Consider the following 24222-nt stretch of genomic DNA (forward strand, 5'->3'; position numbering starts at 1 on the left):
GGGGATGAAAAGGAGAGATGAATGGGCATAGAGCAGAGGCTTTTTAGGGTAGTACAAATATAGACTCTGTATGAAACTATAACAATGGATACATGCCATGATACATTAGTCCAGAACCACAGACTGTATAAAACCAAGAGTGAACCCTAATGTAAACTGTGGACTTTGGGTGATTATGATGTGTCGATGCAAGTTCAACTGTAACAAATGTATCACTCTGGTGTGGGATGTCGATAATGGCAGAAGCTGCACTTATGCAGGGGCAGGGAGTATATAAGCAATCTCTGTAACTTCCTCACAATTTTGCTGTGAACCTGAAACTATTCTCTAAAAAGTCCTTTTTTAAAAAGGGGTTGGGGCGCCTGGGCGGCTCAGTTGGTTAAGCGGCTGCCTTCGGCTCAGGTCATGATTCCAGGGTCCTGGGATTGAGCCCTGCATCGAACTCCCTGCTCAGCAGAGAGCCTGCTTCTCTCTCTCTTTCTGCCTGCTGATCTTCTTACTTACGATCTTTCTCTATCTGTCAAATAAATAAATAAAACAAAATAAAAATAAAAATCTTTTTTTAAAAAAGATAAAAAAATAAAAAGGGGTTATGGTACTCAAAAAGGGGATAATTTTATAAAATATACAACACTTACAAAACCAAAAGCACATAAAAATGGACCTATGCAGCACTTAAAAAAAAAAGATTTTGTTTATTTATTTAACAGAGAGATACACAGCAAGAGAAGGAACACAAGTAGGGGGAGTGGAAGAGGGAGAAGCAGGCCTCCTGCCAAGCAGAGACCAGGGACCAGGACCTGAGCCGAAGGCAGATGCTCAATGACTAAGCTACCCAGGCATCCCTATATAGCACTTCTTGAAGAAAAGACTTATCTGGCAGTTAATTTATGTTGCTAGACAAATTCATTTGCTACCTTAGTTATCTTATCAGGGAAGCAATGCACAGTGCGACTGAAGCCTTCAAAGTCCAATCTGAGGTTCAGAACCTCCCATCCTTCCAGCTGTCACTTCCTGACTCCCATACTTGCCTTCCTTGACTTCATCATAGCCCAAACTCTGCAGACCCGTCTTATTTATTCCAGTCTATCAGACCATGCCTTTAACCTTCTCTTTTTTCCTTATCCAGCCTAAACCCTACAGAGTATTACTGAAACCACTATTTCCCCCTTGGGTACCTTGGTCTTTTTGTGTTTTTTTTTGTTTGTTTTGTTTTTTGCTGAGGCAACATCACAAAACCACAAACCTGAATGATTCTTTTACTTGTCTAAGAAAAGGATACTGAACATGACAAGAAAAAGAAAATCACACCATCCTGGGGACAGACGTCCCAACCCAGCTAGATCCTCTACTCTCAACAAGCCCACATTGCAGTGTCCTCATTCTTTGGTGGCTTGACCCATATGATTTTTTCCATCTAGAAAGTCTTTCCTGATTCCCACCTGGGTAATGCTGATTTATATTCCACCGGATATCTCAGGCCCCATCTCCTGTCTGAAGCCCTTCTCAGCATTGACTCATCACTGAGACAGAATAAAAGCTCCTGGGTATAGTACCCTGGTGAACTTATCACTCTATGTTACAAATAATCTACTCACTTAATTTACTTATTTCCTTTCTGATATTGTAAACTTACTGAGGGGAAAGATGGTGTTTTATCCCCATTTATATTCTCAACAAGGAGCACAATATCTTCATTTAACGTTTTGGTGAATACATGAATGAATTAATAAAAAAGTATTAACAAATGTACAAACAAGACACCAGCCCAGACCCTGGTAGACCACTATTTTTAGTCAAGACACTTCATGTGTTTCCATATTTGTTTCATTATTATGGGGAAAAGTATACCTGTGACTTAGTATTATATGGATAGTGCTATAGGATGTACCAAAAAAGAAGATTCAGGCATCATAATGTTTACCCTTCAGTTCTGCACTCTAAACCAAATGCTCCTGACCTCTATCTTTGTGTAGACAAAGCAGTAAGTACTAGGAGCTAATTCAACTTTTATTCATAATAATCAAATATCACAGCCCTTTCTTCACACCTAAAAAATAGCAAGTTACTATGTTTTCCCTGTATTACAAAATCTAATCTGTACAACGTAACTTATTTTTTAATTGGGTAATTAACTTATAAAATAACAAACATTAATCAATGTTTAGGGGGAAATTAAATCAAATAATTTCTTAGTATGTGTTATTACATAAATATTTTTCAGACTTGGCCAAAGTGACCCCATGTAAACATTCTGCTTCTCATTCAGACTTCCCACAGATAGGCACGCATATGATACTAGGTGCTAATTATAGCGTCGGGGACTAAAGACTCAAAACTGAAGAAAGCTGGGTCTTGCCTTCATGGAGCTTATAGTCTAGTCATCTCACATTCTCTCTCTGTGCTTGTTTTGGGGCATATTTATAGTTCTCTCTCGCCTCTAGACTGCTCCTTAACAGCTACTCTACCAGAACTTAGGGCAAAGGATTTACCAAACAGTTGTGACCTACCTGGTCTGCTATATAAAAGCACCAGAGACGGAAGGAGTAGGGAGGAGTAAGGAATTAAAATTAAGCACTGATTTCTCTAAATCAATGTTGTACACAGTCCTGAAATTTCCAGAGATTTTTAACCCTTGCCACAGAAACTTGCAGACATTTGTAACTTTCCTATTTAAAAAAAAAAAAAATCAGTACTCTCACTTTTCTATCCGTACCCAAGAACCCTTTATTTAATCTTTTTATACTTGTATCTGAATCCTGCTAATAGCATGCATAGGCATTTCTGTATTCAGTGTAGAACAATGGAAAGACACAGTTCAAATCTGGGCTTTGTCACTTGTTGGCTTAGTAGCCTAGGGCAAGCCAGTAGGGGTCACATAACCCCATCGTAAGTCAAGGGGGATCTATATATTTTATTGATTAGAATTGGATTGTGTTATAACAGAAGTTTGCCCCTAACCATGGAGTCATTAGAATACACTCATTAGATTAAGTAAACACTAAACTTTTCTCTTCATAAAGTTATAGTCACCATAGGAAGAAATAGGAAAGCAAATATGTCACTGGAAAACTGTATATTCCTTGGATGTCACTGCAGTGAATACTTGATACAAAACTTCAATAGATTATTTTTTGTCAAATCCAAAAGCCTCCAATGCACTCCTTATTAAATCCATAATATAGAAGGCAACAAAATCCAGTATTTTAACAAAGCAGTTTATTCATTTGTGCTGATTCATACTCGGACATCGAACAACCAAGATAATGAATACAGTTAACTTTTGACCGCAAGTAAGATTTGACAGTTTTCATTTTAAGCGTATGGTTTCATCTCATCTAAATGAAATCCACAAATGGCACTCGTATACAAAACAGACATATACAAGTTTTAGGTCAACTTCCAAAAACAAGCAGCTTGACTAGCAAGACTCCAATGTATCAAAACGTCCAGGAAAAGAGATGAGCTAATAAAAAGCAGTTTTCATTATTCCAACATAGATGTGGACTTCTATAAATCACAATTTATTTCTTTGCAAATCTTGCAAGGGGAAAAACTGAAGAGATTATCATGGCTCTTTGGACTACTCAGAATAGGAAACCTAATGTGACTATTGACTGAAATTCTGCATTCATTCCTTTTGCTTGGCCGCATTTTGCCTCAGAAAGAATTATTTTATTTTTGAGAGAGAGAGAGAGAGAGAGTGTGTGTGTACTTGCACACAAGGGGAAGGAGGGGCAGGTGGAGAGGGAGAGAGACAGGCTCCACATCCAGCAGGAGCCCGAAGTGGGGCTTGATCTCACAATACTGAGATCATGATCTGAGCCAAAATCAAGAGTCAGATAGATGCTTAACCGACTGAGCCACCCATACTCCTGCTTCAGAAAGGATTTAAAACAGCTTATTGTGTAACATAGTTCTATAAATTTCCAGACCCTTAAGCTTTCAAATATGAATTTGCATATAGATAAAAGTTCTAACTTGATACTTTGAAAGGCATTATTTCTTAATTTATTTTAATTATTCTTTATTATTATACTCTTGTTAACTATCTTAATTATATCTTAATTATTTTAAATATAAAAGTGATAAAGAAAATTTATGGAAAATTTAGCAAAGAAAGAAAATATATTACCCATACACAGTTAAATCCCTCAATAAAAGTAATGTGGGTACGCCCCCAAATTTTTAAATCCTATTTACATAAAGTTTTAAAATATTGTATTACTATTAAATACTTTTTTTTTTAAGTACAGAAGAACATAAGTAAGAAGGTCATTTACAATTCCATTGCCTCCAAAGAAGCAGTGGTCAGTCTCATATTCACATTTTTGTCTCTATCAATCAGTTGGGTTTTTCCACCCTTCCTGGCTTAACTGTGGGTGGCTTTGATTTGTTTGTTTATATGTATGACTAGCCAGACTTCTGAGTCTTGAGGGAAGCCCCTTTCGGAAGAATTTCCCGTGTCTAATTATACCATTATCTCCACAGTGAGGAACTGTCATAATGAAAGAAGCATATCAACCCATTCACATTCTCGCATGCTCATTATGTGACTAATTCAAATAGGCATCATTTTTAGGATCCATGTTTTTTCTCAAGGCTCTTCTGGTAAATTGATAATGAGCCTAATGGCACTAAGGGAAATGAGAATGATGGAAAAGGGCCTCAAGAACATTTGCTTCGGCAACTACTATACTCAAAATTTCATGATACTGCCAGAATTGAAGTTATTTAAGTGCCCATGGTCCAAGCAAGAGCTAAAAGTCCCCCTGGGATCACTGGAGCAGCTGATTCTAGGACAGGGAAAGGAATTATCTGATTTTACCTGCCTTTCTGCTTCCCACTAAGATAATAAAGAATTTTTTCCCAAATCATTTTTTCCCACGTTCAGACCCTAAGAACCAAAATAATGAAAAATATTCATTGCAATTATGTTCTAGACTTTAGCATATCTACGAAGTCTGTCGCTGGTCTGATTTTACTGTTCACTTTACAAGATATTGGTTTAGTCTGAATATATGCTTGTGGAGTTTTTTTCCCTCATACTAATAATTTGAAATTTCAGCCAGGATGTGTCTAGATGAAGTTCTCTCTTCATTGACCTTGCTTGATTTGCTCACCCTGGACAATTTTTGTTTTCCTCCCTAGGATAATTTTCTTCAACTATATCTTTTCCTATCTTTCGTTTCACTTGCCTTTGTTATGTACGTATATATGCCATGTACTTAGAAATCTTGAAGTTCCAAGTTCCAGTCTCTGATTTTTAATCTCTGTTTAATAAAAACAAGCATATTATTCATTCTTAGCTCTTTTCCTCAATGTTCTGAAAGAACTTCTCAAATTTGTGAACCATGTCCATTATTTTACTTTCATGGAATATAATCTCTGTTTTTTAGTCCCTCCAATTCCATTTTGCATTATATTATTGTGTTTTAACACCAAAGCCTTTCTTATTCCATCACACTGGTAGTTGTCCTGTCACCTCAGTCAGTGTCTCCTTTATCAATATATACTCCTGCTCAAAGGAGGATAGGTCTTTAGAAAGACATTGGTGACGCTAAACATTTTTTTCCCCAGTCTTTCGAATAAACTGCCTTCAGAAACATCTAAGGCTATCTCTCCTTGTTTTGTTCCCCAGTATCTTTTTCTTAGGTCCAATGCTTTATTATTTTTTTTCCTGTTTTGTTTTGTGTTGATAATTTTCTGTTTATTCATCCTCAAATTAGGTGACATCAAATCCAGACCCAGTGTCTGTCAACAAAGTGTTTGGTCTGACCTAGCTTGATTATTTGCCTACTTCTGTTCTAGTCAAACTGACTTTGCAGTTCTGCAGTTGAGTTAGTCTAATGTGCACAGCTTTTTGCACAGTTCTCATCTGTTCTTCTGGCTGCGACTATGATGCTCCCCTCTGCTACCATCTCTCTCTAAAATCCCTAGTTGAGGGGCACCTGGATGGCTCAGTGGGTTAAAGCCTCTGCCTTTGGTGCTGGGATCGAGCCCCATATCTGGCTCTCAGCTCAGCGGGGAGCCTGCTTCCCCCTCTCTCTCTGCCTGTCTCTCTGCCTACTTGTGATCTCTCTATCAAATAAATAAATAAAAACTTTAAGAAAAAAAAATCCCTAGTTGATACCCCTATCCATGTTTCCCCTGTTTCCAAATATTTTCATTTAGAGAGAAACATATATCCAGGTTACAGTTCTCTACATGGGTCCAGCTTGCCTGTCTACTTTCTCTCTCTCTCTCGCTGTGTATTTGCATTTTATTTTTTTTAAAGATTTTATTTATTTATTTGACAGACAGAGATCACAAGTAGGCAGAGAGGCAGGCAGAGAGAGGAAGAAGCTCCCCGCTGAGCAGAGAGCCCGATACGGGGCTCGATCCCTGGACCCTGGGATCGTGACCTGAGCCAAAGGCAGAGGCTGTAACCCACTGAGCCACCCAGGCACCACTGCCTTTTATTTTTTATTATTATGTTCAGTTAGCCTGCCTACTTCCTGTCCTACATTTTCATTTTGTTTGGTTATCACTATTAATATGTGTGAGGAGATGGCATTATGGCTTCTTAAAGATAATATTTTCTTTTTGGAGCAAAGTATGAAACAGAAGGACAGAGATACATCTTCCCAGCTTTCATGGGAACATAAAAAAGGTAGATCATTGCTTGAGATTTTCATTCCACTGACCTTAAAATATGAACATTACATATGTTTATTTACATCATATATACATATGTATATAAACAAATAAAAATCTTTATATACAATAGCTATAAAATTCCTCCTAAAATTTTTGCCACTGTCCATTGCCACTGGGTTTTGGTATTCTTCAGTTTTGTCTTTTTGAGGTCTTTATTTTACTTTATTTTAATTTTACTGTTAGACGAGGAGAGGTTGCAGCAGCTACAGTCATGCTATTTTAAACCAGAGAATTCTTGCTAATTATATATTAAAACTACTACCTAAACTTTGTAAAGTATGTATGTTTAACTGTTTAGATTGTTCCAGAGAGCAGTAGTTTCCAAACAGACACGTGGACGTAAAGAAATGTAAATGAGGCTATGAATTAAGCTACTGATTCCCATATAAGCAAGAAATTTATTCTTAAAGTATGTATTCAATGTAAGTAACTATTTTACCTTCATGTTTTCTGGAACTGTTTTCTATTTCTGCTTTTAAAAACATTTTACTGCACATAAATGAAATTAATTCATAATTTTAGATCCAATGTCAATAGTTGACAAGCATCTCTAATTCTCATAAATTACAACCCTAGGTAAGGTAGTTTATTTCATCAACTATCCATAGCTTTGCAATGGTACATTCAATAGTAAAATAATGCATTCAGATGGCTACAATTAGCTAGAGCTCTCATTTTTTATTAGACAAATGTCATTAATACTAGACTATGATTTTGTTAGATTTTTAAAATATCATTTTTTGTCACATTCCATCCCTCAAATGCAAGACCAGCTAGATAGGCCATAAAATAACACCTCTAAATAGGTTTATACCACTAGAGATTATACATACTGGCCAGTAATCAGGTAATGTTGTATGTCTTTTGTGTTTATGTTTTGTGTATTATATCTTTGTGTAAATATTTTACCTCAGCACTTATTTAAATCACTGGATAATAATGACTCTATTTTGCCAGAAAGAAAAGAGTCAAGGGCTTCTTTTAAAGACACACCTTTCTAAATCATAGGATTCATTCTGTAGAATAGATTCAAATGTTATTTTAGAAAACCTTATCCATGAAACTATCTGAGAAGTCTTTTATAAATGCAGATTCTCGGGCCCAAACACCAGGCCTACGAAATCAGAATTTCTAGACATGAAGTTAGAAATCTGCTTTTTAATAAGTTCCTTGGATAATTCTTTATCCATGAAAGTTTGAGAGTTTGAGAATTACTGCTCTAATTGACTAAATTGAATACGAATGCACTGAAAGTTAACCTGGGGAAATTAGGAAGGCTTTTACAATCCCATTCTAAGGGACTTCAAGTAAAGAACCAAGATCGAATATCAGAAGTCCATTAGCATTTTATTCTATCTGTAAAAACAGTCTCAAAATTCTGGTTAACTCAAGTTACCACTTGGAGAGACTCTAATTATCTAAGCAGTTTACCATGTGGAAATGGAGTGAGCCGTTTACAAAAGCAATGTTTCCCTAGAGGATTCACCAGATCGACCAACAAAAGACACACATTTGGACTGCAGAACATATCTCAACTACTGGCGAGAAACTAGAATAATTTTGTTAATTCTCATGGTAGTTTCACCTTTCTGCCATTAATAACGATCTCAGGGCTAGCCTCGAGATGCAACGGTCATTCTGTTAGATAACTTTGTTAAAAAATCATCTGAGATTATTACTTCAGGCATGTTATAAAGTTGTTCCTAATACTATAACCAAATAGCCAGACACAATCCCAAAGTAATCAGGATCCCACATCAAGGATTTGAAATGAAATATTCTGTTGAGGCAGCAACTGAATCTTTCAACTTAAGAGCATAAAACTGCCAAGAGTAACTTATTCATTACATTAAGGCTCTCAGCTGGTCTAGACATTTAGAAGCCAAATGTGATTCTATTGAAAGAGATACTTTGGAACAGTTCTTGATCTTCATTTAATCCTCCTGAAGAATATATATACTTGTAGCCAGTAAACCACATTGTTAACACACTATTTTCAGCTATCTAGACCTTTAGTCTATAAAGACATAATTAAAGACTGGCTTACCATTAGTTTATTGTCAGTACGCACTTTGTGTATAAGATAAATAAGATAAAAACAACCGTGGTAAAATTTAATAAAATTTCACGATGAGAAAAATCTTAAACTTTAATTAAAAAATTAAAAGTAGGGGGCGCCTGGGTGATTCAGTAGGTTAAGCGTTCCGCTCTTGATTTCGGCTCAGGTCGTGATCTCAGGGTTGTAAAATTATTGCCTTCCACTGCACTCCATGCTCAGCGAGGAGTCTGTTTGAGATTCTCTCCCCCTCTGCCCCTACCCCCACTCTCTAAAATAAACAAACAAAATCTTTAAACAGAAAAAATAAGTAAAAGTAAATTAGTTACACCAGAAATAGTATAATACTCAAATCGGGAAGGATTTTTTTTAACCAATTCTTAAAACAATTAGAATTTTTTAAAAATATCCACATGACAGACTGAAGAATTTAAAACTATAAAATGATCCAGAGACAATTTCTATTTATAGTCTCAAAATAAAAGTCTCTTAAAAGGACTAGCTGTGTTTATCTTAAAAAGCCACCTATTTCTGGGGCGCCTGGGTGACTCAGTGGGTTAAAGCCTCTGCCTTCGGCTCCAGTCATGATCCCAGGGAACCCTGGGATCAAGCCCCGCATCGAGCCCTGCATCGGGCTCTCTGCTCGGTAGGGAGCCTGCTTCCCCCTCCCCCGCCCCCCGCCTGCCTCTCTGCCTTCTTGTGATCTCTCTCTCTCTCTGTCAAATAAATAAATAAAATCTTAAAAAAAAAAAAGACACCTATTTCTTAGTGAAGTTTTAGTTTCCAGTTTAGCCAAATTTAGACTATTTAAGATCCATAAGGCCTCCATCATTCAAAACAGTAGTTGTTTGGGTAGAAACTATCATTCTCAGATAGTCAACATAAGGGAATAAAGTTTAAAGAAAGAGGAGGAAGACACCATAATTCTGAAGTTACCGTATGCACATACCTTGCACTGTGAGGAAAACGGAAGCAGCTGACGATCCTCCTTCATTGGAAGCCACACAGAGATACTCCCCAGCGTCGCTGAACTTCACATTCCTTAGCTCCAAGGAGAGGTTAGCCAAGACCCTCATTCTCGCTGGGTCTGCCTGTCGGGCATCTCTGTCATTCCTCTGCCAGGTGAGATTGTAATCCACTGCACTGAGGACGAGACATGTCAAAACTGCTCTTTCTCCAGGAGGGACTGTAACATTATCAGGCACTTGGATGACTGGAGGGGGCTCTGTGTGAAATGAAAACATTCAAATCAAGAGACCTAACAGGCATTTTCCTCACTTACAGATGTGGTTTAAAAATTTAATGAGTATGTATTGAAAATCTTATAGGGAAGATGCAGTACAAGAGAATGTATTCATTAATACATATGCCTATGATCTGAAGAAAATTATCATTTAATCAAAAGATTCTTAAAAAGCAGTGCATGTTGTAAAAAAAAAATCTAATTTTTATCACATTTGCCAAATACTGTAGTTATAAGTGTATGCCTTTAATTGAAGACTTGAATGTTCTCTAATTTAAATTTTAAATTAAATTTTAAAACACCTTACTATAAAAGTGAGCAATAGCACAGGGTACTTATAACCTGAAGACACCATGCAAAGAATGTGTTTTTAGTTCCTTTAGTCCTCAATGTAAAAAGAAAAAAGTCGTGCTCTTTTACATCAAAGCATACCCAAGTCTAAATTTGTAAATTATAGATGTGAAAATCAAAAAGGCATGGCAAAAGGATATAATTAGACTAATTTCGGATTATAGTGTGAAACAAATTTTTGTCTGAGTTTTGAAGAAAGTAGCATTTATGGATTTTTTTTAAATTTAAAACTACTTAGTGTTTTAAAGAAAAGAGGACACAAAGTATGGTAGGCAATAGTATACTAAATATGATAGCATTAGCTTTAAGGAGAGTTACAGTCTCATTAAGAAGACACAGTAGAACAGCAGTGTATGACAAATATTTCCCCAGAGGCATGAGGAATGTCTTGATTTAAGAAAGTCAAGTTAAGAGTAGGCATAGACCTTTAATAAAATTGTACACATAAAGCCATGCACCCAAAAGGTATTGAGTAATGCATGCACATTTCAGATGTGGTTAAAACCCATTTACTGGTTAAATATTTAGCCAACATTCTAGAGAGAATCACATATCACTCTAGTTAGGTTTGAGAATGAATACAAATGCTCCTCTAAAGGACACTCTGCCCAAGTGCTGTAGCAAGCCACTATTCAGCAGTAATACAGTAATAAAAACTGTGCTGAGCTATGCTCGCTGGAAACCCACGGGCCTGTTTTAGTTTAAATAGGAAAGAGTATCTGATATTCAAGATCAAATTTTATTCTCCTTTACTGAAAACTATTTATAAGTGCAGATGTATCAGAAACCTAGAGAAAACCTGGGAGCAATATGATAAAACCATAGGGGTAATCTCTGAGGGATAGACATGTGTATATTTTCTATATTTTTCTTTGTATTTATCCTTGTTTCCCAAAGATTTTTAGAAGAGTAGATGCTATTTTATTTATTTTTATAGATGCTATTTTAAATCATTATTTAAAAAACAAAATTTTATCATTTTGCTATGTTTTTGAAATATTTTATGAAAATGGCTTGCAAATCAAGTAGAAAGAGTACATGACAAAGTTAGAAAGTTCTGGAGTCTAGCTAGGCTTGACACAGAAAATATGAGATGCTTTGTTAAATTTAAATTTCAGATAAACAATCAAATAATATTTTAGTATACAGGGGCACCTGGGTGGTTCAGTGGGTTAAGCCTCTGCCTTTGGCTCAGGTCATGGTCTCAGGGTCCTGGGATCGAGCCCCGCATCGGGTTCTCTGCTGAGCAAGAAGCCTGTTTCTCTCTCTCTGCCTGCCTCTCTGCCTACTTGTGATCTTTCTCTCTGTCAAATAAATAAATAAAATCTTAAAAAAAAATTTAGTATACATAGGTCTCATGAAATTATTTCAGACACTTATATGAAAATCGAATTTACCTGGGCATTCCAGGTTTTTATTTGCCGAATCTGGCCACTATAGGCTGCCTAGTTCTGTCTCTAGGTGTGTGACCTTAGAGAAGTTGATCATTAAATTAGTTTATCTTTTTTTTTTTTTTTTTTTTAAGGGAGGGAGACAGTAGGGATGGGGGGTGTGCAGTGGGCAGAGAGAAAATCCTAAGCTGGCTCCACAACCAGCACGGAGCCCAGTGCCAGGCTCAATGCGAGGCTTAATCTCACAACCCTGAGATCATGACGTGAGCCAAAACTGAAAGTAGGATGCTTACCTGACTGAGCCACCCAGGCACCCAATTAAATTAGGTTATCTTAAAGACCCTTTCTAGTGCTAATGCTTTACGATTCTAACATACAAGGTGGCATAGGCCACCAAGGGCCTGAAAGTGGTAGCTCATGGTGTGTGTTCACAGTCTATCAATATCTTCCAGAAGGCCACACTATGCTTTGTATGGTTTTCTTTTTTCTTTTTTTTTTTTTTTTTTTTTGTTCTTCTGAAACAAAGTTCTTCAACTAGACTAGGTATTTTGGGGGGGATTTTTAGAAAATGGGAAATCTCACTTTAGGCATGTTGGGTATGCTGGGCACATGCCTACATCCCTCTTAAGGACCAAGGCACTCATTTCCCGGCTGCTATGCTTGCTGGCTACATATAGCTCATAGCCAAGGCCGCTAATCTGCTCAGGGTAAGACCCCCCTGTCCAGGGTAGCCCACATCCAGGGACCACTTCATGAGGAAGCAAAGGATCAGCTGTCTTGCCTCAATTCAGGGCCATGACAGCTCCAGAATTCCCTGTGGGTCAGCTAAGGTCCTAGTAGTGACTACAGTTTAACTTATTCCACTTCTGTTAACTTCCTTACAGAGAGAAAACCCTAAGCTGGCTCCACAACCAGCTTTTTCCTGGAAAATTCCCCAATAACCCTCTTGCATACAAGCCCTGGCTCACTGTCTAATCCCTCTTCAGACATAAATCCAAATAGGTAAAATGCCAGCTTTCTAATAACATAACAGGTGGGATTTGAAATAATGACATATAATTTCATTGCTGCATAAATAGCTAGAGATAATAAGTATTATACACACGGAAATATTTACACATGCATGAATAAATTCGGTGAGGTTGGAGGAAATGATGAGGGAGGCCAAGATAACAGAACACCTGGCCTGGTGCTTGAAGTCAGCCCTTCCTAAGTGAAAGGGATGGATGACTAGGCTAGTCTGAGGCTAGAATAATAGAACCAGAGATGGAAACTCAAAGCCTCAAAACTGGAAGAAGAATGACAAGTATAGGCCTTGTGGCATTAGGTAAAGATTGCTGGAAGAGAGTGCAGGAATCTTCTCACTCCCTATCCTTGTGACCATAATGGGTCACTTGCCTGTTCTGGGCTTCAGTTTCCTTACCTACGAAATGATGAGGTGGTCTAAGATTGTTTCCAAGTCTTATCCTGTTCTAAAACAATGTCCTATAATTGTAACTTAAGATTACCTGTCACTGACATGCCCCTGACAAGTCTTCTTTGTTCTTGGTATTTTACTTAAACCCAGAATTATAGTACCCTGAGAGTGTGCATTGGGGGAGGGCCATTGTGTTAAGAAAGAAATTCAGTAAGTTAATGTAACTTTGTAACAATTCCAAACTGAATTACTAAATGTCACTTGAAAAGAATGAACTTTTCATGCTTCTGCAACCCTATCCATTTGTTTCTATGTGGCTATATGCAGTAGAAGAAGTACAAGGCTTTTCACACTCACTTTGCTTTTAAAACATTCAATAATCAACATTTCAAATGAACCAAAAATCTTAAACATGTCAACCAGAAGAAAATGCTAGAAAAATTGAGGTAACATATTGGTAGAACCTTAGCTTTTCTTTAAACTTTTTTAAAAAAAAAGATTTCATTTATTTATTTGACAGAGACAGAAAGATCACAAGTAGGCAGAGAGACAGGCATAGAGACAGGCATAGAGAGAGGGGAAGCAGGCTCCCCACTGAACAGAAAGCCTGATGCAGGGCTTGATCCCAGGACCCTGAGATCATGACCTGAGCCAAAGGCAGAGGCTTAATCCATTGAGCCATCCAGGTGCCCTAGAACTTTAGCTTTTCTTTAAACTACTCTTGCGTGCCCTTTGACTTTACAAATCAGTGTTCACAGTGACACAGGAACATCACTAACCCACAACGCCTTGATTTCTAACACTCCTTTCCAAAATATAAGATCTAACTATCCTGTGAATTTGCACGTGATTCCAGGGAGTTGGTCAGTAACTGCTGGGTTCTCAGCCCAGGCTAAGAGAAATTCAGAAGTGAGTGGAGGTTTCAGGCAATGGTGAGCCCCGAAGGAAATGTCTTCATTTCCAAGTCCAAAGGGGCACTTTCTTGTTACTTCTGTGGTTACAGTCATTGCCATTACCATCAGTGTTCCCTGTTCCTTCTTTCATAATTTACCAAATGGGACACAAGTCCTGAAAACAGGCTTGGGCACAGTGTAATTTCCTAGTGATACCACTGCCTGGCTGGCACAAATAAAAGTAGAGGGTCCTGTGCACAACACGCATATGGAATTTACTGACACCCCAGAGCCAAATTCTTAATAGTCAGTTCACGAATTCGTACTGGCACTTCCCAGTTGTTTATGCAAGATGTTTAAATCCACTCACTCAAACTTCCTTCCCTGTTGACTTTCCCTTAATTAATATTGCTGGAGGAGTGGGGGAAACCTAAGTGCTCAAGTGTTTGTTTTCTCAGAAGCTGAGGAACGTTGACACAATGCCAATGCTTTTCATATTACTGGAGATGAAAAAAATGAATAGTTTATGATGCATGTCAACGAAATTGTTTCAGAAGACAAACTTTATTTTTCTAAGAATAAGAGAATACAAATAAATTTACTCCAAGAAGAACATGCTTGCATGCCTTTGTCTTAAAGTTCAGTTTGGACTTACTGATAACAAACATAAATCCTAGACTTCTAAGCAGCTCTACAATTTTACAGTTTCTTTTGCCTTTAATTATCTGAAGAAAAGGCACATTGGTACTAAAAGCAGATACAGATATTGTTATAAAACTCAGTAGCTACATTTAGGTCAGAACAGGGTTACTATTAAACACAGAGCAACACTAATCTATGGCAGGTAGAAAATAATTCAATTGAAACAAACTTCCCAGTAAATTCTAGATTTATGGTAAGTGGCTTAAATCCTGATCATTAGTTAAACATGATAGTCTTGGGGCACCTGGGTGGCTCAGTGGGTTAAAGCCTCTGCCTCCGGCTCCAGTCATGATCCCAGGGTTCTGGGATCAAGCCCCGCATTGGGCTCTCTGCTCGGCAAGGAGCCTGCTTCCCCCCTCCGCCGCCCGCCTCTCTGCTTACTTGTGATCTCTGTCTGTCAAATAAATAAAAATAAAATCTTTAAAAAAAAATGATAGTCCTTTTGTATCCTAAGAATTCTGGGAGATTGGAGGAAAAAATTTTTTCACTAAAATATATTCCACTTTATAAAGCAATGAGTTTCACTGCCCCTTTATTCATCAGAAACATACTAACTAAGAGCAAAATAATTAGCATTTTTCCACTCTTCTTAATACTTAGTATTGTAGCCACTGAGGCCCTATGTTTCTTGAACATGATCACTTTCATTGCCGCCTTCAGTATAATGTCAGAATCCATTCATAAAAAGCACACTGCTTATTATGAATATGGGGGAGGAAAAGGGAAAGTTTTAACCTTTTATTCCCAGAATAGAATTCTTCCTTTTCTTAAATTCTATCCCTCCCTTTCTCTAAATTTCTTTAAATTTTAATAAAAATGCTATATGCTCATTTCAAAAAATATTTATTGAAGCCCCTATGTTAATAATAACAGTACAATAATAACAGCAATAATACCTAAGGTCTATCAAGTGTATCCAGGTGCCAGGCTCTCTTCTATGTGCTTGACATACACTCTATTGTTTATCCTCATAGTTTCTCCATGAGATAGAAACCGTTACACATATCCTCACTTTACAGTTTGGGAAACCAAGGCACTTTGTCCTTAAGTGACTGGCCCAAGGGAGGTCATGTAGCTACGAGTGGGGAAGCCAGGATTAGCAAACACCCCGTTTCCACAGATACATTAATATGCAGGCAACTGCCAAGCAATTAGTGATAATTACCTGACACATCAAAAAATGTCTGTGCCCGTCCAGTCCCTGCGCTGCTCACAGCGATGCACTCATAGGCGCCTTCGTCAGACAAAGTGACCTTTTCAATCTCCCAGTTCACACTGGCAGATTCTCTGGGGTAAAAAATAGAAGCTTTTTGAGTTATGACAAAAACAAGGCAAGGCTGAAAGCAGAAATTCCATTTTTTCAAGTATTCATTCAAAAGAAGGATGTAAAAATAAACGGATTAAACTGCAGAGTTCTTTATAGCTTAAAATGACGTACCTTTTAATTGGAACATTAAGTTCTCTGAGCAAAAGTCACAACAAAGGCAATAAGATATGGAGTCTGTGCATTTCTTTAAGGAAACATTTTCTGGCTATTTCAAAATATAAGATAATGAGTTAACAGAGAAACACTCCTTAAATCCTCTCTCATTTCACATTATTTCCAGTTTTGGGTCATGTTTGGGGTGGGGTTCTTAGCCAAAGCAATTCAGCCACATAATTCATAAGTTTGAAAGTAGAAAATAGACTTTTTGATTCCAAAAAGATAAGCACTCTTTAACTTTCTTATGTCTAAGCTCCACATAAGGCTATAGAACTATCTGGTTCAATCTGCGCATACATCAAGAAAAGAAAAAAAAATCAGTTTTATTATCAAACCTGCCATTTAGGTTAAAAAAAACCCCTTCACTATAATACTTATCCATTCATTTAATAAACACTATTCTTTGTCCTTTAACACTCTTCAAATTTTTTCTCATTCTCTGGAGTTGTCTTAGTAATAGATATTTAATCCTAATAGATATTTAATACCTAATTAATACATAGTAATAGACATTTAATAACTCATTAATAAATATTAACAAGTATTTATAAGATTCTAGTAATTTACAAAACAGGCATTATATTAGTTTAAAATATAATTGAAAATCAAAACTATTTTCATAATTTTTTTCTTACATTCATCCATCGCTATTTATAACCTTAAACATTCTGGACATAGGTGAGATGAAAAGCCTACTGCAGAGTCAAGACACCTTCCACTGGAGTCTGAAAGGGTTGTGAGGTATAATATCATAGTAACAACTCCAGCTCTCTTGCCATCCAGACAAACCACACCTGTCGTCAAAAAATCATGAAGAACTTATTGAGGTCTTAATGTGTATTTAGCACATTAGACTTTGTAAGCTAAAGTGAAGTCATAGGTTCCTGTCATCAGAAAAGTGAGAGAATGAGCAAAGTCATTGTTCCATACATTTTAGTAACCAACAATATTCATTTTAGTTAGTTTCTTTTCAGTTGTGTATGTATTAGGTGTCAGTGGTCCTTAATGTCAAATTCAGAAGGAACAAGATTATGAGTTGACTATAAGCCCTAGTGATCATCTAAGCTATATCTTTAGTGCCTAATAGCAGTAAGTTGAGTCCAAGTTTATGATTGTCATTGTCTAGGAGGTACTGGGAAGTTCCAGGAAGGCAGGAGTTTGAAATACATAGTCATTCATGTTTTCTCCAATGTCTACTTCACAGCCAAGCATATACTAGGATTCATCAAAAACTCAGACACATGGAAATTTTAGAACAGACAGTAGCAGTTCTTACAGTCCCAAGTCCCTTGTTTTAGAAACAATTAAGTTGAGATTCAGGAAGAAGGGTAAGTGATTTGTTCAAAGGCACATAAACAGTGTCAGATTGCTTGAAGAATATTCTTTACTGTGATACTTTCTCTTCTCTTATTTAGGACATATGCCATGAAAATAATTCTCTTTTATCATATTGTCGTCTCAGTTAACATTGAAATTATATGGCCACAATAAGAAGTTTTGAGGGCATGGCCTTTGGGATAAGGAAAGAACATGTCAAATTCAAATGTGTCCTGTTGCGCATGCAAACTAATTCTCTCCTACATCCCCTAGTGACCATAGTGACTCGCATAACAAAGATTTAGTCACATGTCCCAAGCTATTAGGAAATCTAGGGCAGGGACATGTGAGTGAATCAGGGTTAGAGTATCAATCCATCACCACCCATGCCAAATTCTGTCTGTAGCCTTTCACAACCAAAGAGCTTAATATATGTCAGCAAGGCATGTCACATCTCCGGGCCACAGAGCTGGGAAAATGAGAGAAGGAATTCTTGTGGCTTACCTCCCAGGAATTATGTGGAATTAATGAATTGGTGTTTACAAAGGATCTCAAGTGTCTTTGAAATATGTTACTATTTAAACATGAAGCAGAATGATTTTATTTCATCAGGAAGTTATGTAGCTTTTTTTTTTTTTTAAATCAACATTTGATACCCTGGTCAGTTATACTGCTGATTATTAAATATGGAGCTAAGGCAAATCATCAAGATGTATAATATAAAAAAAAGTAGCAGATAATAATATAGTTCAATATTTAAATAGTACAATTTTTCCCCCAAAGTTAGGTTAATAGATAAAATGGGTTAGTACTGTCAAATATTTAGCATCTTATAGAAGTTATATATATTAGTACTGAATTAACAGCATAGAAGTTCTGTAAAATAATTCCCTGAGTTTTTACCAACATGTAGTTTGTTTTAATAGTAAGTTAAAAAAAAAGAAACATTCTTCCAGAAATCATCCACCAGTTTTCAAGGTCTACTTAATTTTATCATAGATTATATTCACCTAAAAACAATCAACCATCTTCACAAGGAAAGTCAGTGTCTTCTTGCCCGCCTCCTCTGACTGCTAAATGCAGTAGCCACACATACTCCATTCCACTTGTTCCCCAACAAACTCCCCTCCCCTAACCTCTCCCACCCTTCTCCTCCTCCTCCTGTCTTTCTTTCCCACATGCCAGTTAGCTTCAGCCTTTGTGCATCTGCACTTGCTGTTCCTGGTGTGCAAATGCTTTTCCCTAGATACCTGCATGACCATCTCTCACCATGTTTATGTCTTTGCTCAAATGTCCCCTATCCTGAATTTTCAGATTGCAACTAAGCCAAAAACACATGCACCCCATCTACCAACATTGATCTCATCCCAATTAATCTGCTCTAAATTTTGCCACAGTACTTAATCAGATTCACTTACCATAACACTTTAAATTATGTTCAGAGCTTGTCTGCCCCAAGGACAACAAAGCTTAAACTTTTCTCTTTTGAAAAGACTCTTCCAAAATTTGGTACCTAACCTTGTGTTCATAATTTTGTATTCTTCATCTTATCGAGAGACCCTCAAAGGGCACCTGGGGGCTCAAATCAGTTAAGCGTCTGCCTCTGGTTCAGGACATGATCTCAGGGTCCTGCGATTGATCCTGCATTGGGCTCCCTGCTCAGCGGAGAGTCTTTCTTCTCCCTCCCACTCTGCCTGTTGCTCCCTCCTGCTTATAGTCTGTGTCAAATAAATAAAATCTTTAAAAAACAAAATAAGCGACCCTCAAGTTATATAAAATTCAAATTCTTTAAAACCTGAATCAACCCTTGCATGAATTCTAGCACATATTAAATTAACATATTATATTATATTATATTATATTATATTGTTTTCTATCTTTCTCCATTACAATATAAGCTTCATGAGGGCATAGACTTGGGTCTGTTTTGTTCACTGCTATATTCCAAAATGAGGGAACAAATAAAGGAGAATTTCCGATGAAAAAGCACATTAAAATATGTATCTATTTGTATTTAGATGTTTAAAGCTGTCCATAATTGCTAATAAAAACATGCACGCACTTTAAATACTGGTCTACTCCAAGTGTAACTCCATTTCTGACAAAGCTCAGGGTAAACGGTAAAAGACTCTCAACAGAGCAGGGAATTCGGCCTGGCTGCAGGTAGTATCCTGGGGTTTTCTTGGGCATTGTAACTCTGGGAGCATCTGGGAAGAAAAGAACATGGGCAACAAGATCACAATGATATTGTGTACTTCCTGTTAATCCATTCAAAAGCTTCATACTTTAATCATTCCGGCAAATCCTCTGCATTCCAATTAGTCTAAATGACTAAAATCCACTTTAATGATCTTTCTTTGTTCAAACCTTATTAATTTTTGGATATCTCCATGGACCCCTTACTAAAGTATTCATTAAATCTAAGTCTCCATTTATTTTTAAGACATTATTTTTTGGGCCACCAAGCTAGGAAAAAGAAAAAGCTACCAAATTAGTTACCATACTTCATTAACTGTAGAACCTATTTTTAATTCAAAAATATAAGTATATGAAAAGAACCCACATGCCTTAGAATTGAATGCAAAGGGTAGTTTTTGTCCCAAAAATAATTGGAAAAGCTGATTTTTAAGAATCCAATAGAGGGGCACCTGGGTGGCTCAGTGGGTTAAGCCTCTGCCTTCAGCTCAGGTCGTGATCTCAGGGTCTTGGGATCGAGCCCCGCATCAGGCTCCTTGCTCAGCGGGAAGCCTGCTTCCCCCTCTCTCTTTACTTGCCTCTCTGCCTACTTGTGATCTCTGTCTGTCAAATAAATAAATAAAATCTTAAAAAAAAAAAGAATCCAATAGATTTTGTAGTATTCAGTTTAGGGGCGAAGACAACTAAGTTTGAATAGTGTATATGAGGAAATACTGATGGTTCTATTCTCACCATTTGACAATGACTAAAGAACAGCTACACAGTTGTTTCTGAATTTCCCAAATTACAAACTTATGAATAAATGATAAACTGTTGTCCCTCAATCCAGTGCTACAATATTAATAACAATACAGATTTGTCTATCCACAGTTCTAACTACAGTTCTAAATTTTGATCAGAGTTGCCATTAGCCTAGAGAAATACCACAAATATAAAAATTGAAATGCTATCTCATGTCTCTAAATAATCCCTAATCTGTGATCTTATCTCTATATAATAACAAGTATATGAGTAACCAGCTCACCAATTAACTAACTGCCAACTTAGTACATAAAGACAGAATCATCACCAGATGTTTACAAAGAATTATTGTTCACGAAGTGGTTTCTGACAATCAATATAAACATTTAACCTGTTTGGCCAATTTAGGTAGCTTGATCACACATTATACATGTGTGCCAGGCTTTTTTTTTTTTTTGAGGTGGGGGGAGTAAGAGCATTTCCCAGTTTCCATTCTCACACGGAGTGAAGCAATCAGAATTTTCAGATCTGCAATCAGTGAGACTTAACATGCAACTTTGGATGTGCTTTTTATGATTAAGAAAAATTGTATTATGTAAATGAAAATGCCCATCAGTTCGATACTCCAGTAATAATGTGAAGATATTATTTTTTTACATTAGAGTTCTAATGTAAAAAGGACCTTTTAGGTCCACATCACTCCCTGAAGCTATCAATACTCCAATGTTCAGTAAAATGATGTCTCACCTGGGATGATACTAGAGAAGGAAACACTTGATACCCTCTGGAAAAGATAGTCATCCTTATCATAGCCTGTTACTTTGAGAAAGAAAGCTTCATTTGGTGGTATAAAGTCAGAAATATTCCACACGCCATAAGGTTTTCGGTCTGGGTAGTATTTAACAGGAATAGTTTTAAGAGAACTGCCTGAGGTACTCAGAAGTTCAAGACGATCTACTCTGGCTGGGATGGAAATTCCAGAAGTATTCAGCAGCACATAGGTAGGTATTCCTACAGGAGAAAGGCTTTGTTATTATTTACAAGTAACATGCAACAGAGGTTATATATCAAATAAATTCTTACATTATAATAACAGGTAAGTATCATGAGTACTATAAACTCTCCTATAAATTGTGGCTTAATTATAGAATCTTTTTTTACATAAATAATGTATATTCACAGAAACTTTGGAAATCCTAATAATTATTTTTATCTATTTTAACAATATTTATACATGGAAAAACTAGAATTGTGAATACTGTGTTACATGATGTTTAATAACATGAATATTTAATTTTTAAAGACTCACTCTTTGCATCTTTCTAGTAACTACAGCCATCAAATAAACAAACACTAAAAAAGGAAATTTGAAGAGTCACAGTAGGATTAAGCATTTTTTAGCTATCAAACTATAATCCTGCATGAATAAAGTAAGAAGAACAAGGTTGAAGAAGCAGCAGGAATTTTATCTTTGAATGTACAATAATACATGATGTCTTTTAATTTTGTAGTTATCTAGACACATAAAATCCACATTTTTTTTTACCTTAACAACACAGCAATTTATAGATGTCAGTAAAAAGTCTCAAGACTTAGGTCAGTAGTTTTAAAGGGTCAGTAAGTTTAGGAATCCACTGTGGTGCTTGTTACAATGCGTATTCCTGTGTCCAACCTAATTCAGTTCTAATTCAGGAGCACTGGCGTGGGTCCCAGGAATCTTAATTTTTAACAAGCTCTCTGAGTAATTTCAGTATCATTGGTCTTGGGACTAGACTTTGAGAAAAAAAAAAAAAAAAGACTATGCCAAGAATACAATTATGTTTAAAGTACAGATGCTACGTTTCCCAATTTTGTTAAATACAACAGAATTATAAAATCACAGACCATTTGAGAAATATTTTGCGCTTGGATATCTACCATGTCGATTTTGGTACTATGTACATACAAACCTTGCACTGGTCTGCTGGCTGTCTTTTTGAAGTCCAGGGTGGGCTTTCTGGAAAAACCAGCTCGGAAATCAATAGTACTAAGGCCAGTGATGCGAACGGAGTGCCTTCCACTGCTCGAAGTCTGAAAAATGTTGAAAGACAAATCCCATCAGTTGATCCAGGTTACCAGTCACAATAAACACTAACCAGGATGGGAAACTACAGAATGCTTAATTAGGACAGATGTCCAATAACTGACGCTCTGATTTGGGTGTTCTAAGCTTAACTAGGATTCTACACCTTAAATGCAAGTTTTATAATACATATCCCAGAGGACTGCCCTAAAATAAAATTCAGTAATACACTGCAAGACAATGTTAAAAGACAAAGGTGTTCAGTCACCAGGGTGAATAGCCCTAAAGTTAATCTGTAAAAGCTCCACGAGCTTTTACAACAAAACAAATCTTTGTTTTGTTCACTCTGGTTTACATGGTAGATGTTTAGCAATATTGATGAAACAAATGAATGACTTAATCTTCTCCCCTTACTATCCAGGTTTGATTCTGGAAAATATTTCCTTTTTATTTGCCTCTGGGAAGATACAGCCAGGGCAAGCACTCTTGACCACTCTCCAGATTTGAGCCAACCAGCATCCCCAGCTCAGTCAGCAGTATCCCTGCCAAGGCACTAGGTGCTGGAGACACAAATGTGAGTACAACCATGGTCCCTATCCTCTAAGAGCTCATGGCTTGTGAGGAAGACAGATGGAGAAATAGAAATCTTTAATATGATACAGTATTAGAAATACATAAAAGGAACAGACTATACTATAGTTTGGCTCAAACCTCTTAAAGAGGATGATGGCTGGTACAGGAATTCAGTAAAGTGTCAGGATATAAAATCAATGCACAGAAATCAGTTGTATTTCTTTACACCAACAACAAGACAGAAGAAAGAGAAATTAAGGAGTCAACCCCATTTACAATTGCACCCAAAACCATAAGATACTTAGGAATAAACCTAACCAAAGAGGCAAAGAATCTATACTCAGAAAACTATAAAGTACTCGTGAAAGAAATTGAGGAAGACACAAAGAATGGAAAAATGTTCCATGCTCCTGGATTGGAAGAATAAATATTGTGAAAATGTCTATGCTACCTAAAGCAATCTACACATTTAATGCAATCCCTATCAAAATCCCATCCATTTTTTTTTCAAAGAAATGGAACAAATAATCCTAAAATTTATATGGAACCAGAAAAGACCTCGAATAGCCAAAGGAATGTCGGAAAAGAAAGCCAAAGTTGGTGGCCTTACAATTCCAGACTTCAACCTCTATTACAAAGCTGTCATCATCAACAAGACAGTATGGTACTGGCACAAAAACAGACACATAGATCAATGGAACAGAATAGAGAGCCCAGAAATAGACCCTCAATGCTATGGTCAATTAATCTTCGACAAAGCAGGAAAGAATGTCCAATGGAAAAAAGACAGCCTCTTCAACAAATGGTGTCGGGAAAATTAGACAGTCACATGCAGAAAAATGAAATTGGACCATTTCCTCACACTACACATGAAAATAGACTCAAAATGGATGAAGGACCTCAATGTGAGACAGGAATCCATCAAATTCCTTGAGGAGAACACAGGCAACAACCTCTTTGACCTCAGCCGAAGCAACTTCTTCCTAGGAACATCGGCAAAGGCAAGGGAAGCAAGTGCAAAAATGAACTATTGGGGGGTGCCTGGGTGGCTCAGTGGTTAAAGCCTCTGCATTCGGCTTAGTTCATGATCTGAGGGTC

The 24222-nt window shown here is 36.9% G+C and overlaps 1 protein-coding gene across 1 annotated transcript in view; it reads right to left on the reverse strand.

Annotated features, from left to right (window-relative positions):
* The window catches only part of HMCN1 (hemicentin 1), a 498146-nt gene that overhangs the window by 268334 nt on the left and 205590 nt on the right, over positions 1-24222 (reverse strand). The window contains exons 7-11 of the mRNA XM_045983171.1: positions 22439-22559; positions 21237-21500; positions 19615-19759; positions 15918-16039; positions 9705-9980 (exon numbers count right to left, since the gene is read on the reverse strand). Of these exons, the coding sequence (XP_045839127.1) occupies positions 9705-9980; positions 15918-16039; positions 19615-19759; positions 21237-21500; positions 22439-22559 (928 nt within the window). The remainder of the gene's footprint in view (positions 1-9704; positions 9981-15917; positions 16040-19614; positions 19760-21236; positions 21501-22438; positions 22560-24222) is intronic.

This window comes from Meles meles, chromosome 17 (assembly GCF_922984935.1).
Source record: "Meles meles chromosome 17, mMelMel3.1 paternal haplotype, whole genome shotgun sequence".
In the NCBI taxonomy this organism is placed as follows: domain Eukaryota; kingdom Metazoa; phylum Chordata; class Mammalia; order Carnivora; family Mustelidae; genus Meles; species Meles meles.